At 54.2% G+C, this 15,760-nt stretch overlaps 1 protein-coding gene across 1 annotated transcript in view; it reads right to left on the minus strand.

The window, feature by feature from the left end:
* Positions 1–6,733: 6,733 nt before the first annotated feature.
* The window catches only part of Xylt1 (xylosyltransferase 1), a 61,780-nt gene continuing 52,753 nt past the window's right edge, over positions 6,734–15,760 (minus strand). The window contains exon 10 of the mRNA XM_078024735.1: positions 6,734–12,931. Within this exon, the coding sequence (XP_077880861.1) occupies positions 12,609–12,931 (323 nt within the window). The 3' untranslated portion in view covers positions 6,734–12,608. The remainder of the gene's footprint in view (positions 12,932–15,760) is intronic.

The raw sequence follows: 15,760 nt of genomic DNA on the forward strand, positions 1-15,760 counted from the left end.
TTCTCTATCCATTCATCCACTAAGGGACACCTCAGCTGGTGCCACAGTTAGGCTACTGTGAACTGTGCTGCCACAAACATGAAGACCAGGGAATCTTGGGGGTCATATTTGTGCTGTTGACTGGGGCTCGAGGGTCCACTTTCAAGATGGTGCACTCATGCGGCTATGGCAGAAGGCCCAGCTCCTCTCCTCATGGGCGCCACCACAAGGCGGCTTGAGTGTCCTCACAACATGGCAGCTGACTTCCCCTAGAGTTGGTGATCCAAGAGAAAGCAGGGAGGAAGCTGTAACACCGTCTGTGTCCTAGTCTCTGAAGTCACACACGGTCACTTCCAGCATAGTTTATTTATTAGGATCAATCCAATGAGTCCAGCTCACTTTTAATAAGAGGGTGGGGGTGGGGGAATTAAGTTCTATGTCTTTAAAGGAGGTATTTCAAAGAATTTGTGGACACATTGGAGTACTGCCATAGTGCCCCCTGCCCAGGGTCCGGTGGTATCCTGCACCCACCCTGGGTTTCCTATCTCCCACACCTCGAGGTCCTCAAGGATAAAGACTTACTTCCTTCTCAAGTCTGCTTTTGAATTCTGTCCCAGTTCGTCACCAAGTCTCGGTTACTATGTATTTGATGCATCAATGACCTGCTGTAGGCACCTACAAAGCACAAATCAGTGCTTCTCCGACTTCAAATGTGCATGCACGCAAATCACTCCTGTGTCATGCACAGAGGACCAGCCTGATTCCTGGGGACTGGAGGGAGCCTGGATGCTACTTTCCTAAGGGCTCCCAGGCTGATGCTTGCTCCATGGGCCACCATTGAAATAGAAGGTCTAGAAGACATGACCCCATTCCCAGACAAGCCCATCAAGTGGTCTTGGTGCATCTGCGGTGGGCTGAGCCTGCTTTCTTTGGACCAGCTCAGACCGAGTGAGGAGAAGTCAGTTAATGGCAGTCAGGTGGGGTCTACATAATATAGGGAGGCTTCGGGAGGGGCTTCTTGATGGCACATGTGTGCACAGATATTGGATAACACAAGCAAGGGCCAGCGGGGACTTGGGAAAACTGCCTGTGGGGATCTGAAAGGAAGGTGGGCTGAGAGGCAGCAGGTGACGGAGTCCCCACCCCAACCCCAGAGAATTCATGCAGCACCCCCCCCCCCGTCTGCCTGGGATGCTTGACACACAACTTCTACTGGCATCAGGGACTAGGCTAAGGGACACATTTGTGCTATTCCTCCCAGTTCTTGGGATATGATAGAGTCTAAGGCTCACATTTTAGAGAAAATCAAGTGAACCCAGAACACTGAGGCGTTTTTCTGTGAATATTGTAGATCTCACTGTGGTCCTGGGGGACATATGAGAAATATGATCCCCATCCAGGCACCCCTGACCTTACCAAAAGGGGCCAAGACTGGGTGGGTGCAGTGGTGCACACGGGTAATCCCACCTGATCAGGAGGCTGAGGCAGGAGAACTGCAAGTTCAAAGCCAGCCTCAGCGAAAGCGAGGTGCTAAGCAACTCAGTGAGACCCTGTCTCTAAATAAAATACAAAACAGGGCTGGGGATGGGGCTCAGTAGTTGGGTGTCCCTGAGTTCAATCCCCGGTACCCTTCCCCTATAAAAAGAGGAGCTCAGGTCAGGGTAGGGTGACAGTGATGATCCCCAGCTCTCAGTCTTGATGGCACATTGTAATCTCTTGAAAACTTTAAAAATTCTTGGTGCCTGGGCCTCCTCTCCAGAGGTTCTGACTTAATTGGTTGAGGGTGTAGCTGGCCATGAGAACTTTTGAAATCTCCCCAGATGGATCTATTGTGAGGACAACTGGTTTAATCTCACTTGAACCTTTCACTGAGAGGTTAGGCAGAAAAGATCCTACTCCATCCCCCACTTTTTAAAAAAGTGACTTGTCTTAAAGCCACACAAGTAATAAATGGAAGGGTGGCTGGTACTCTGCCCTTCAGTCTAATCTTCGTCTGGCCTCCGCGGGGGGAGGAGGACAGGGAGAAACCAGGCTTCTGGATCGAGGCCCGACTTCAAGTTAGAGTCCAGTTAGGTTTCTACGTCCCTAATGTCCCCGGATGCTCTTCTGTCCCTGTTTCCAGTCTTTGAAGCTAAGTCCAGGCCAATGCCTATATTAGACGAGTAAATCCTAAGCCTCTTAATGACAAAGTCAATGTCACCGTCCACTGAGGCAAGCCGTGAATACTCAAGGTTGGAAAATGAACGCTGGCAGGAAGGACTGCACTTCCCTGGACGCAGCCCTAGAAGGCCCATGTTCTGAGTTCTGAGCAAGCTGCACTCCGCGAGTTCGTTCAAGTTCATCTTTGGATACTAGCAACCTACCTGCCTGGGATTCATCCCCAGTTAAATGATGGGTCAAGACGGAGGAGGTCGGAGATGCGGAGGGGAAACTTTCATGGTGGCGAGAAGCCCCCAGAGGTGTTAGGAAAAGTCAAAAGCCTTATCCAGGGAATGGGGCCAAAGCACGCAGACGTCACTCCGCAGCAGGATCATGTTGCATCAGAATGATGGGCTGGGGGAGGGGGGTATTTCGCGGGGTGGCTGTCCTAGCTGGCCCCAGTGTCCCTCTTAGGGACCCTTTTCACCCTAATAAAAGGAAGCCAAGGGGAACAGACATTTACTGAGCTCCTTCTGTGTGCAGGCACAGAGACATGCACGTTGCATGTACTGTCTCTTAAAATAGTCTCCCAGCAGTTTTGCAAGCAATTATTCCCTCCGATATACAGACAGGGAAACTGAGGCACGGGGCGGTCAGGAAACTTGAATCGAACCTGGTTTGGCTAATCTATGATGAAACCAGCGTCGAGTTGATTCCCAAACTGGACGAGGCGCGGGTCTCCATTTTGGGTAGAGACCCTGGAAAAACCAATAAGTGGATCGGGCTTGGTAGGATGATTTGAAGAGCACTCCTCGTGTTTCTCCTGAGTGTCCCCCAATCTGCTCTGAAGCCTAATGGCCCATCCCTTCCAGTGCTTTCTACCTGGGATGTGAAGGATACGGAAAACCAGCCCTCCAGGGGGAGACGGAAGGGCGAACCATGCTTCCCCACCAGCTCCACCTCCGGAAACTCACCTCACCCACGCAGCAGGCCAGGGCCATAGCTCTGTGGCTGGGTTTGCTCTGGGTTTGCTCGTGTGAGCCAGCTGGGTTCTGTTGAGGGGGACAGGCAGAGGGAGGCCCAGCAGCGAGGCGGGGACCCAGACCAGGCCAGACCCAAGGAGAGAGTGTGGCTCTCGGAGGCAGGTCTGCAGGTCCTGCCTTCTGTGCCAGCTAGAGTCAGCCCCTGTAATTAGCAAAGGGCAGGTCCGTGGGCCTTTGGACCCCGCGTCCAGGTTCCCAGGAGGAAAGGAGAAATCCATCAGCAGGAGCACTCCGCCGCTAATGAAGACAACGTCGTGGGCACTATCCACGTGACCTTGACCTAACTGATTTGCCTAAAGTGCTCCAGGGCCCTTCTCCGCAGGGAGAAGAGTGGGAGGGGACAATGGGGACACTTGAGAAGCAGAAACGAATCGGACTGGCAAGCCGGGGAGCCACCAGGGCCTGGAGTTGGCCGCAGCCATGGGCGACATCTGTGGTTTTTCTCGTTCCATCAACACCATCCTCTCCCTTTGGGGATCTGCAGCTTTTCTACTGCGATCCTCTGATTGGGATGGGCCTGCCAATCACCGGTTTCTACCCAATCCCCTGGCCACAGGGGCGGGACGTAGGATCCAGGCTCAGCCAATCAGAGCGCCTTGTTGGCCTGACCTTCAAGGTCCAGAGTTGGAGCCTCTCTTTTGGCGAGGAACGGGAAGGGCGCTGATGACTTTGCAGTATGGAGTTTGAAGGCCAAGAAGCTTGGGCCTGTGGAGCCTTATGTCTCTACCTGGCCCCAACTAGGGGTCAACTAGCCTCCAACTGGGGCCAGAAAAAATGGAGAAAGAGGGGGACTGAGTGAGTATGGAGGCGTTAGCGCCAGGTCTGTGTCTACCCTAAGTCGGCCTTGGTTCTTGTACTTTGCCTTTTAACTCTGCGCTCTTCCACATTCCCTGGTTCAATACATTCACCTTTGATTAAGCTTCTGTGAGTTGGTTGCTGGGACTTGCAAGGGCAAGAACTCTAATGCCCACAACAGTCAGCAAAACTAGGATCTCAGGGCCGTTTTCTTATCATGTTGCTTTCTGGTCTCACAAGCCCTCAGTTAGAGCTGTAGGGGAATTGGATGGTGCAGCCACGTATCTAAACTTGGAGGGACCCCCGTGGTCCTTGAGGGCCCCCTTTCTCTTTTATTTATCAGATGATGGGAAGGAGACGCATCCGGGAAAGAGAATTGCTATGGTCACACAGCAAGTCCCTGCAAGACCAGGGCTTGGGAGAGCCCAGGTCTTGGGTCTCTGTACCTCCCATCTGGACTGGAGCTGCAGGAAGTTTCCAGAAAGAACACTTGGACCGATGCATGACATGTGAAGGCATGGGGTCCAGAGGCCCCCGAACTTGACCTCGGGTCAGCCACCTCTCCTTTTGGTTCTAGATTTAAGTTTCCGCCCTTCTGACTTTCCAAGACCAGGGGAGGAGCGACTTATTCTTTTGGTTTGGTCTCACTCTCACCTGGATTAGAACTCAATTTTCAGCAGCAAAGCCTCAGAGTGACCCTATGAAAAGCCTACTGCTTCCACCAGAGGTGTGGGCTTCAAAACATGTCCCTCTGGGGACACCAAGGGGGTTGGGACCCTGAGGTGGGAGGGGCGTACTGCTAAGATGGAATTTTTTGGCTCCTGCTGTAACTGGGGCATCTTTCCCCACCCCCAATTTGTAAGTCTCTTTGTTAGTATAGAGGTTTTAATGTACAATTTGGTTTGAAAAGGTGTTCCCTTTAAAAGAAAGAAAGAAAAAAAAAACCTTGCAGCCATTATTTTAATGTACTTAGACCAACCCCTTCTCTGTGTGCTTGGTACACATGGGTCTATTATGCAGTACGTGTCCAAACTTGAAGGAAACTTAGGTCAAGTCAGTAAGTAGGAAAGAAATCCCAGCTGAGCCTTCAATGAAATAGGTTTGGAAACCTCATTCTTAGAGGTAAAAAAAAAAAATCAAGGTTTACTTTCCAGTAACACAAGTTTTGACAAATGTGATCCATCAAATGATGGATATAGATGGCATCTTGGACAAGTGACCCCATGCCCCTATTATTAATTCAGAAATATGACCTCATTTGCTTATCCATTCACTGGTCATGGAGTGCCTGTCCTATGGAATCGGGAACAATGCTGAGTACAGGAATAAGAAAGCTGAGATTCTTATAGAGATTTTAGAAGTTTATTCTTCCCTTGAAACCAAACTTTTTTTTTTTTTTAAGGGCTCCCCTTTGGGAGAGGAAGAGGAATTTGGGTCTAAGGTCAGACTGGAAAGAGGTTTGGAAACTGAGCCTTAGGTCCATTCACCTCAAATACGAAGCCCCTGACCCTGTGGCTTGAGCTAAGCTCTGGGAGGCTGAAGCTGGCTCCCATTCTTTGGCCTCTCTGCCTGTCCAGGGAGAAGACTGCTACCCTACCTCGCTCTGGCCACTAAAATCTTACTTGTCTGTCAGTATGTTCTTTGCCTACGAGGACTTGGCATGGTGAGTTAGGGGCATCTTCACAACTCTGCCAGCTGGGCACGCCCCATCTTTGGCCATGACCTTCAGAAGCCAAGAAGAGACATCATCCCAAGCAACTCAAGCTTGGAGGAACTGGCCCTCTCAGTGACGTGTCAAGGACTCCTTGGGGAATTGGAAATCTTGTTTTCCAGACCTGAGCATGCGGAGTGGCTTCCGGAAGATTGGTTGGCCCACCTGGTTCTCATACCTTCGCCTAATGGAAGGGGGCTCAAATGGATCCTTCTAGAGGAAAATCAGCATTTCTACCTCTGGAAGGACGTGTGAAGGTGAGGTTAGCGGCTGTAACACATGCATTCTTAATGGCAAAACAAAATAAATGTTGATTTCTTTTCATGTCCCTGTCCATGGGGTGACTCTGGTCAGGAGGCCTCTCCTGTGGCCGTGCAGGGACCCAAGCTCCTCCTATATATGGCTCTGCTCACCCCTTTATGTTGCAATGATGTTTCCAAAGAGGGCAGCAGAACAGGCCTAGTAAAGGAATCCACCAACGCAAGAGGCTTCAAAACATTTCAGCTGGAAAACGGGAAATGACGGAGAGAAGAAGCTCTAGTGGAAGGGACTTTGCATCCATCCCACCAACCTTCCCAGGTGGAAGCCAGTCACGTGGCTGCGTCTAAGTGCAGGGCATTCTGGGAAATGTAGTCCAACTGTGTGGCAAAGAGGAAAGAGAACCTTGTTTGCTCAAAGTGGCGAGCCCTTTGGGCTTGAAGAAACTGTGCTTGGTTAGAAGGCAGGGCCTCCTCGCTGTCTTCTAACCAAGCCCAGTTTCTTCATACCCAACTGGCTCAACACTTAGCTATAATAGGGGTTTAAACTCATAACTTTTGACCTATCCAGGGGCATCCCTGGGTCTTGCAATGGCCCAGCATACTTTATGATGAGGTGCACCCAAACAGCCGGGTGTTCCCAGGAAAAGCCCATTGATGCCTGGCTTGCATTCAGCTGGTGTCTACTCTGACTGGTGCCCCAGCTGGTATAGTACATTATATAGTCATCCTAGTAGTCATGGTGCAGATGACAGAAGAGAATATGAGATTGCTGGAGGATGCGTGCTACGGTTCCAAAGACACACCACTTTGTTCAATAAAGACAGCATTTTTTTTTTTATTTTAAAATTCTGCATCTGAAAACACAGTATGACAGAAAGCGTCTATATACACCTGCAGTGTTTTTGGTATGATACAGTATTTAATACATCCACTCTTTTCTGCAAAAGATTTTGCTTTGTCAGACAGAAACAAACTCCCCTAGACAAAAGAAAAATACAGCTAAGGCACAATTTCGTTGTTTTTTTCTGCTAAACAAAAAGACAGAAAAGGTGCAAAAAAATGAGCAGGTAATGCAATTGGTTCTGAGAATCACATTCTACCTTGAGGAAAAGCATTCGGATGGTTAGAACTTTGATTATTGGTCAAATTTCAGATAGTTCCATCTCTCTTAAAATACTCCTTTAAATAAATAGCAAAATATCTACATCTTTCTGTGCCAAGTGGATTCTCTTTTTTTAAAACTTTATTTACAGATTCTCTCTTTTTTTTTAAATCAATACATTACAAAATATTTTTTTCTGTACAGTTTTATGCATATTATGATCTGTAACAAAATAGTTATTTTTAAAAACTATATCACCACATGTCTTTGAAAACAATGAGGGAGACAGTAATAACTTATCGAGAGGCCTCTAAAACAAGTACCCAAATCAATGCTATGGACAACTTAATATTTTAAAAAAGAAGGAGACAAGGAAAGAGTACAAAGACAATGGAACTCAATTCCAGTGAATTTCCTATGAAAACCCTGGGATTGTCTTTGGCCTCCGTCAGCACTTGTGACGGAGGGAGTCGGGAATGGAGGCTGAAGGTGGGGAGAGGAGGATCCCTTGGCGAACGCGACCCATCCGCTGGGACTAATGAATACCACCACTTTCCAGGCAGGAAGGATGAAGAGATCACTTGAGAAACTCTCCTGAGGGACCCTTGAGTGAAGTCCGTAAAGTCACCCAGTCCTGGGTTGGGGAGATGCCAGGAGCCCCCTGCCGATCATCAAGCCAGCCCCCTACAGGAACACGGGGACCCAGGAGGGCTTCGGGAATCAGCTGAGGCTTAGAGGAGCACCCGAGCCTTCATTGTGCCCAGAGGAAAAACATGAGAGCATTTCATTTTTCCCTTTAAAGACGACAGGCGTGAGCCATTTCTATTGCACCTGCGGACTGCAGATGGAGGGCCTGGCCCAGGGAGGCCCGCCCGGAGAGCTTGGCCATGCGCCTGCTCCTGTGAGGGTGGTAGAAACTCTGGGGGAGAGGACGGTGAGCTTTCCAAAAAGAATTTTAAGGCCACATTTCAAAAAGGAGAAACCTAAGGCTTTTGGGGGTGGGGGATGAGGTTGGATGCAAGGATGCGGGGTCAGGCGGAGCGAGTCGGAGGAGGATGCAGAAAGGACCAAACGGCATCCGGGGTGGGTGGCAAGGGGCAGGACCGCTTCCCGGTGGTGTCCTAGGCAGAGGCAGTTGGAGTATTCCCAGCCAAGTGGGGAGAGGAGAGGCCCTTTCTCCCTGCGGGGGGCTTGGCAAGAACAGAACCAGAGACCACAGGAGGGGCCGTCACAGGTGGTGCATGAAGGCCCTCCTCGGGTCTAAGAGGGTCCTATACAGTATCTCGTTTGCAAGGTTAAAAAAAATAATACTTCTAAGTCAGTGAAAGAGAGAGAGAGAGACAGAGAGACACACACACACACGAAGAGAAATAATTTGCATAGATCGTACATTCAGCTCCAGCAGGTTTGGACACCTTCCGTCCCCCCACCCCCAGGTAAACTTCTGAGCAGACACAATGAGGTAGCGCCTGTGGTTGACCCATGGGCAAAGTAAGGTAACTGAGGCAGAAGCTAGGGGACACCCCGTGAGCAAGCACGGCTCAGGGCGGTTTCTGAAGAAGCTTCCAGAGGTGGCAAGATGGCGGCCAAGACTTGGGACGGGGAGGGAGACTGGCTGTTTCACCCACCACCCTCTTCCCCTGGGTCCCTGCCGTTTCTGCCTGGTCTGATGGAATCCTGCAAGGCGTGGACCCAGGGGGACGAGGACCTCTGCGTGTGCACTAGGGGCAGCAGTCCAGAGCGCCAAATGGTGTTTCTGTTCCCTTCTGCACAGTGGGTCTTGGGACCAGGATTGCTGAACCGCCAGCCCTCCTCTGTGGGACCGTCTGTTTAGGAGGGGACAGAGCAGCCACAGCTCCCCGTGCCCTTCAGAATTCAGCCCCAGCAACGGCCTTTCTCCAGTGCTAGCTCTTTCCCCCTCTTCCAGCGGGAAGTGTTCACCTCATGGAGCCACTTCCCAGAGGGCAGAGATGGCTGCTAGTGCATAATTGGAAGGATGGAATCATTATTATTTTGACTCACACTCGGTTTAAAAAACAAAACAAAACAAAACAGCCGACATTGAAAAATCAGATTTTCTCAGAAAAATCTGGATTGCTGGCTTCCCTGACCAAACTGGAGAATTCCGCCACACGGAGCTTTTCTTGCAGCTGGATGGGCCACACGCATGACAGACCCTGCCCTCACCACCGCCTGGGACTCAACCTCCGCGGTCTCACTCATCTCTGTCCCTGTCCTGGACCTCAGGAAGCGTCTGCGACCCTACCGCAGCGTGGGCCTGTGCTCTGGAAAGCCACCTGGGCACGCTCCAAGCTGGAGCCCTTCACGGCGGTTTCCAGGACACCCACCCCGCCTCGAAATGCTGCCAGGGACCTGGTGGCCCAGACCCCTCCGTGAAGCTGGTTGTGTAAGGGGGCTCTTCTCATGCCCCTCATCTGGTGGCTCCTGCTCCAACCTACTCTGGACCTTCTTGATGGAGAGGTCAGGGTTCACCAGTGCCCTCCTGAATGGCAGACTAGAGAGCCACATGTCCGGCACGTGCCCAGGGTGGCAGACATCGGACCCCTGGGGGTGGGTGCGCTGGGTGGTGTGGCTCATCTTCTCTAAGCTCCTTTTGGATTTTGAAATGGACCAGGAGAATGGAGCCCGGGTTCCTGAGCCCACCAGGGAGGCTGATTTCCAAAGGGAACAAGGAGTGGCACGCCTCCTCCTTGGAGGCTTTAGGGTCCATGCAAGGCCCCCGGGAGGTGGGATTTGGGAAGCCGGCTGCCTCCGGGACTCTCCCTGCCCCAGTGCACAGAGAGCTCCGATCCCTCGTCTCTCCCCTGCCTCATGGCGGACACCCAAGTCTCACCTTCCAGAGTTTTCAGGGTCCCCAGAGACCCCTGCCCCAAGCCCTTGAAATCTTCAGACGGCCTCCAAGCTGCCTGGCCAGGGGCCTCAGACAAAGAAACCGCTGTCGGGCAGGTTATCAACCCAACAACAACAACAACAACAACAACAACAACAACAACAATGAAGGAACCGACACTGTTCTCCTCCCTGGGAAAACATCTCCTTTTGGTGAACGGCACTAGGCTTTGTTTGGAAATTTTTTTTTTTAATCAAATGTGACAGCTGCAACCTTCCTCTCATGATCCCCAAACAGCGGAGACAAAAGAACACCCCTGTGTGACTTCTCAGCCCCCCCAAATCAGTTGCAGCGAGTGGGGGAGGGCAGCCTTGGGGAGGAGGGAGGTCCCCAGAGCAGGCCAGTGGCGGCCAGGCCTCCAGGCGTCCAGGATGGAGAGCGGGAAATGTCAGAGGGTCAGGAGGGGCCGGGTGCTGGAGTTGGTCGCCTGCTCTGTGTACCGGGGCCTGCCAGGGCTGCGTCCCTAAAGCCACCAATCATAATACTGCAGGAGAGAGTCCCGGCAGCTCAGCGAGGAGCGGGAGGAGAGCCTCCCAGCTCCAGGAACACGCCGGCCTGAGGCAGAGGCGGGGGACAGAAAGAGGCCCGGTCGCTGGCCCCGTGGTCCCCTGGGACTGGGTGAAACCACCTAGGGACCCTACAGGCTTTCTGAGAAAGAGGCTCAGGTTCCCAGAGCCGCCTGGGACCACAGCTGTCTTTCTCTGGACTCTCCTGGCTGGGGCTGACCACACCCGTCCCCCTGCGGAGGAGCCTGTTCACATGGAGGCCATGGTGAGATGGGCCTGGGAGTCCGCCGTGCCCAAGCTCCCTGCGGCCAGCACGCCCACTGCCCGTCCTGCAGCTGTCACTGCTCTGTGCTTAGGGCAGGGGACAGGGGAAAGCCGGACGCTGGTCGTCCCCAGGGCTCCCACCCGCGGCCAGGGGACGACAACGGCTGAAGCTCTCTCCTGGTGTCCAAGGCTCCTGCTTTACTCCGAGGACAGGGAGGATGTCGGCAGACCCAGAAAGATAGAAACTGAGAGAGGGACAGACAGACAGACAGACAGGCTAGGGGGTGGCCAGGAGGGAGGGGGCCTCTCGTGAAAGAAAGGCGGCTTCCATCAGGACGAAAACGTCCGCAGGCTGTGACCGCAGCACTGCTGACCAGTCACGGACTGAAACGTACAAATCATAAATATCTGGTGTCCCTTCTCCGTGTCCTCCGTGGCCAGTAGGACATCCTGCCTCGCCGGGGGGTGGGGGTGGGGGCCACGTCGCGGGAGGTCGGTCGCCCAGGTGAACCGCAGAACCTGCTCGCCTGGGCCAGGGCAGGTGCCCAGACCAGCTCCCCGGGGGACCAACGGGAGCGTCTGCTCCCAGGGCACCCTGTCACTCAGGAGAGGTGGGATTTGAGGAAGAAGAGGGGCCTTGGGGGGGCCCCCAGGGAGCTATGTCGGGGGGTGTCCCCTAGAGGGCACATGGCAAGGAGACCCTTCGAGTCTCTGGTCACTCAAGCGATTCGAATCACACCATTTTTGAACCTTTGGACCACCTTCCCGCTTTCGAGACTCGGCCTTCTCGGATGGGCCTGTGGCGGCGTGGACGAGGGGGGACATGGAGTTCCTCGGTGACTCGGAGATGCTCTTCCCTGCGAGGAGCCCGGTCCGGGCCTCTGGTCCCCCACCCGCAGCACCAGGTGTGCGATTCACGAAGGGTTGGGCGCCTGACCTCGGAACGGAAGGGCGGTGGCAGGTAGGGGGTGGGTATTGCTTTGCTGCCCAGCTCGGGAGACCTGCCCAGGCAGCGCCTCGTGCCTTCCCTGGCCACGGTCCCCACCGTTCCCAGGTTGGTTAGGACCCGAGGCTCGTGCTCACCAACCTCATTCCACCCCTACGACCCTGGGCGGCAGCCTCCGGGGAGAGTGGCCCAGACTGATGGCCACCGGGCCGTCACACTTCCTGGCCAGGTCCCATCCACAGGCTTCCCTGCTTCTCCATTGATCAGGGAGAACAGCTGGTGCCTAGAAGGGCTGGTGGGAGGCTCAGGGTCTTCCCGAGCCCATCTCCCTGGGAAAGGCCTGAGACTGTGACCTCGGTGACTGGCCACGTCAGAGCTGGCCCCGGGGCACTCCCAGACGAAGGAGCAGAAAGCTAAGCAGAGGGCAGCAGGAGGCCAGACCTCCCTCTGGGCAGTGCTTGTCCAACTGGGTTTCGCAGAGCCCTTGGGTTTGGAAGAGGGACCTTGAGAGATGTCCTGGGCACAGGGCCGGCCTGGCGGGCTGGGCCTGGGAGGGGGCCTCACCCCTCGGCTTCCCAGGGGCACAGCCTGGATTTCCTCTGCGCCTGAACTTCCACCCAACAAGTCAACCCAGTTCTGCTGCCCAAAATAAAAGTGTGAGATCACTTGTGCAGGATGAGGGCAGGTCACAGGACGGGGAGGAGAGGGACCTGCGGAACTTGGGGGACCCGCCAGCAGAGGTGGGACCACCCTGGTGCCAGCCCCAGAAGCCAGCTCGCCAGGTGCAGGTTGGCTCTGCTCTGACCTCCAGACCCTCCGCCTCCTCCGTCCCATGGCCAGGACAGCCCCTGGCACAAGGGGCACCCCAGGGCGGGAGGCCGGGGTCCCGCCGCACCAGCCCTCCGGCTGCCTTCCCCGTGGAGATCACGCGGTGGCCCTCCCGTGGCCAGTGCTACCTCAGCCGGCCGTCGGGTTTGACGGCCCCCAGCTCTGACTTGGGGTCGGGGCTGAAGGAGCTCCAGGATGTCTGGCTGCAGGTCTGCATGACGGGGCAGGCGGTGGGGCCCGTGGCGCAGACGTCCATGGCGGTCCACATCCCGCCCACCAGCGAGTCCAGCCAGCCCTCCAGCGCTGCGCCCGTGGAGGCGGCGTGGCGGGCAGCCTGCTCGACCTGGGCGGGGCTGATGGGCAGGCTGAGGACGGGGTTCAGGCTCTGGAAGCTCTGCTCCATGTAGGCACTGCGGGGGGGCCCGTTGTGCAGCTTCAGCGCCTCCTCTGCAAGCCAAAGGGAACCGTGAGTCCAGGAGCCGCCGACTGGACACCTGCCTCGGGGCACCTGGCGCCGGGGGCACTGGGCAGCATCTAGGTAACTCCTGTGCCCACCTCACGGGAAGTGCTTGAGCAGTCCCGTTGGACAGGTGGACGTGCCCTTCAGGGACATGGCCCGCTTAATGCAGGGCACCCTCCGCCTGGGATTCAGTGGGCATATGTTTATGGGTTAGTGGCCTCTCGTTCACTCCTTCAACACAGGTGGGGGTTTTTTGGGTTTTTTTTTGAATTTTGTTTTTGGTACCAGACTTGAACCCCAAGGGCACTTAACCACGGAGCCCCATCCCCAGCCCTATTTTGTGTTTTATTTAGATTCAGGGTCTCACTGAGTTGCTCAGCGCCTCGCTGTTGCTCAGGCTGCCTTTGAACTCTCGATCCTCCTGCCTCAGCCTCCTGAGCTGCTGGGATGACAGGCGCTTGGCGGTTCGACACACGTTTTTAAGCATCTACTTTGTGCAGCACATTCACTCAACACGTACTAAACATCTCTTATCTGCAAGGCATTGATTGAGTGACTGATCGGATAGAGATACAATAAATGCCTCTCACTCCGGGTACCGGCTGCATTCTAGGTGGCGGGATGAACCAGAGAGAGGGGTGATGTTACGGTGGCAGCAACAACAACCAGATGAACAATTAGGTAAACGAGGTCATTTCAGGCAGAGATAAAGGTCACGAGGACCATAACAGGGTACTGGGTCACAGTTGACTCCGGACAGCCCAAGGGCCGGATCCAGCCCACCGTGGGTGTTTATAAATAAAGTTTTATTAGAACACAGCCACGCCCACCTGCTCACGGATCATTTGTGGCTGCTTTTGTGCCACCCTAGCAGAGGTGAGTTGGGACAGAGGCTGTTGGGCTTGAAAAGCTGAACGTATTTTACTCCCTGCCTGAGCCCTTTAGGGGAAGACTGTGCTGAGCCCCCGGTGTCTACCCACATGGGGGTGGGTGGGGGAGACCTCCCCCGGGAGGTGAGTGCAGATCAGTGTGCAGGAAGGGGGCAGATCAAGATTCTGGGGAAGAACTTCCGGGTAGAGAGAACAGCCAGGGCGCAACCTAACTGGGCACCGGGTGTGTGGACCTCAGATCCCGGGCTGCTGCCTGCCCACCCCTGACTCTGGATGCACCAGGCGTTGCTCAGTGGAAGGTGCTGGTGCATGAGCTCCCCTGGGCAGCAGGACCTTTGAGCCAGAGGGTGGGTGGATGGGAATGTCCTTGTGATAACTCCACCTTGCTGAGCACCTACTGTGCGCCAACTGTTCTGTGAAGTGCTTCACGCAAGAGCCCAGATGTGACGATCTTGTCTGAGTCCCCACACTCCACAAACTGGGGGTGTGGCTTCTGACTTGGACTCCTGGGGCCTCCGTTTCCTCCTCCGTGGAAGGAAGAGGGCACCAACGTCTCCCTCAGCTCTCTCGTTTGTGAGGATTCACTAGGCTGGCTGGGAGAGAGTGCTCAAAGTGGCACCTGGCTCACATTCCACGCCAGGATTATTCCTGTTGGTTTTTTTTGTTAGTCTGTGATCCTCCCACGCACAAGCTGGGTGTTCCTGTCTTGAAGAAGCTCACACTCATGGCCTGTTTTGGAGCCCATGACAAGAACACATCTTTCTGAAAAAGGGTTGGCCAGTGAGGCTGGCGAGTTCTGTTCCACCAGTCGGGTCTGATAGCGTGCTGGCCAGGATCAGAAGACACCTCCTTATGAGACAACACCGTGCTCAGAAGACAATGCTTCCTTTGTGCTTACCAAGAGCTGTCCCCACTAAGGTAACCAGGACAGCCTGCGACAGCATGCCACTTTCTTCTAATAGGTGGGTCCTGAGTGGGGCAAGGAGGAAACAGAAAGACCCTAGGCCTGCCTCATTTCTAAAAGCAACGAGAATACTAGCTGAATTCAGAACGTGCATCGACCTTGGCCAACACAGACAGGAACGCCATTCCTTCCATTCTCAATGCCCTGGGGAGCCGCAGGGGAAAGAGGAGACCAGGACGCACTGAGCATATGCTGGAAGCTGCCGTGCTTATAAATCTGGTCCTAGCTCACGTTTCAGATTGGCAGACAGGGCGGGCAGTGCCAGCACCACCTGCCAGGAGAACAGAGCCTTCTGTCTTTGGTGCTTTCCACCAAGTTCTCTAACACTGGGAGGCGGTGGGGTGTCCAGACTGACCAGGGGCAGCACGTTCCAAGCGAAAGGAGCAGCGAGCGAATGCGCAAATGTTGGAAACGCAAATCGTGGTGGATGCAAGAAACCCTTATGAAAAATGAGGTTAATGTGGGGAACGCGGTTACAGTACCAGCTCATGATTCTCGCCTCTATAATTAAATTTGCCTCAATTCCACCTCATCAGATTTCTGGAGATTACTGGGGACGCATCAATAGCAAATTACTCGTGATGAATCATTTTACAAATTGGATGGCTCCTACCTTCGTGTTCCCTGTCGTGAGAACATCGCTAACACATACGATTACCGACACCAGGGATCTGCTCCCCGTGGGGGAAGACAACCCCCTAGGTCTTCCTGGGACCGGGGATGAAGAGCTCTGCCTTCCTCAGAAATTCCAGCAGAAAACATTGGAAAGACCAGGGTCACAGTGCACGGCCCGGCTGTCCCCGGGGTGGGAGGGTTTGGGGACATTTCTGGGCTGTCCCATCAGAATGCACACAGAAGGATGCTGATCACATGCTTCACCTCCACATCTGGCTCTGAGGACCCTGAGGGGTGCCAGGAGTGCAGCTAATCAACAGGGCGCTTGATTCTCCACTCTGCCACCG

This window comes from Ictidomys tridecemlineatus, chromosome 10, assembly GCF_052094955.1.
Source record: "Ictidomys tridecemlineatus isolate mIctTri1 chromosome 10, mIctTri1.hap1, whole genome shotgun sequence".
Taxonomy (NCBI): Eukaryota; Metazoa; Chordata; class Mammalia; order Rodentia; family Sciuridae; genus Ictidomys; species Ictidomys tridecemlineatus.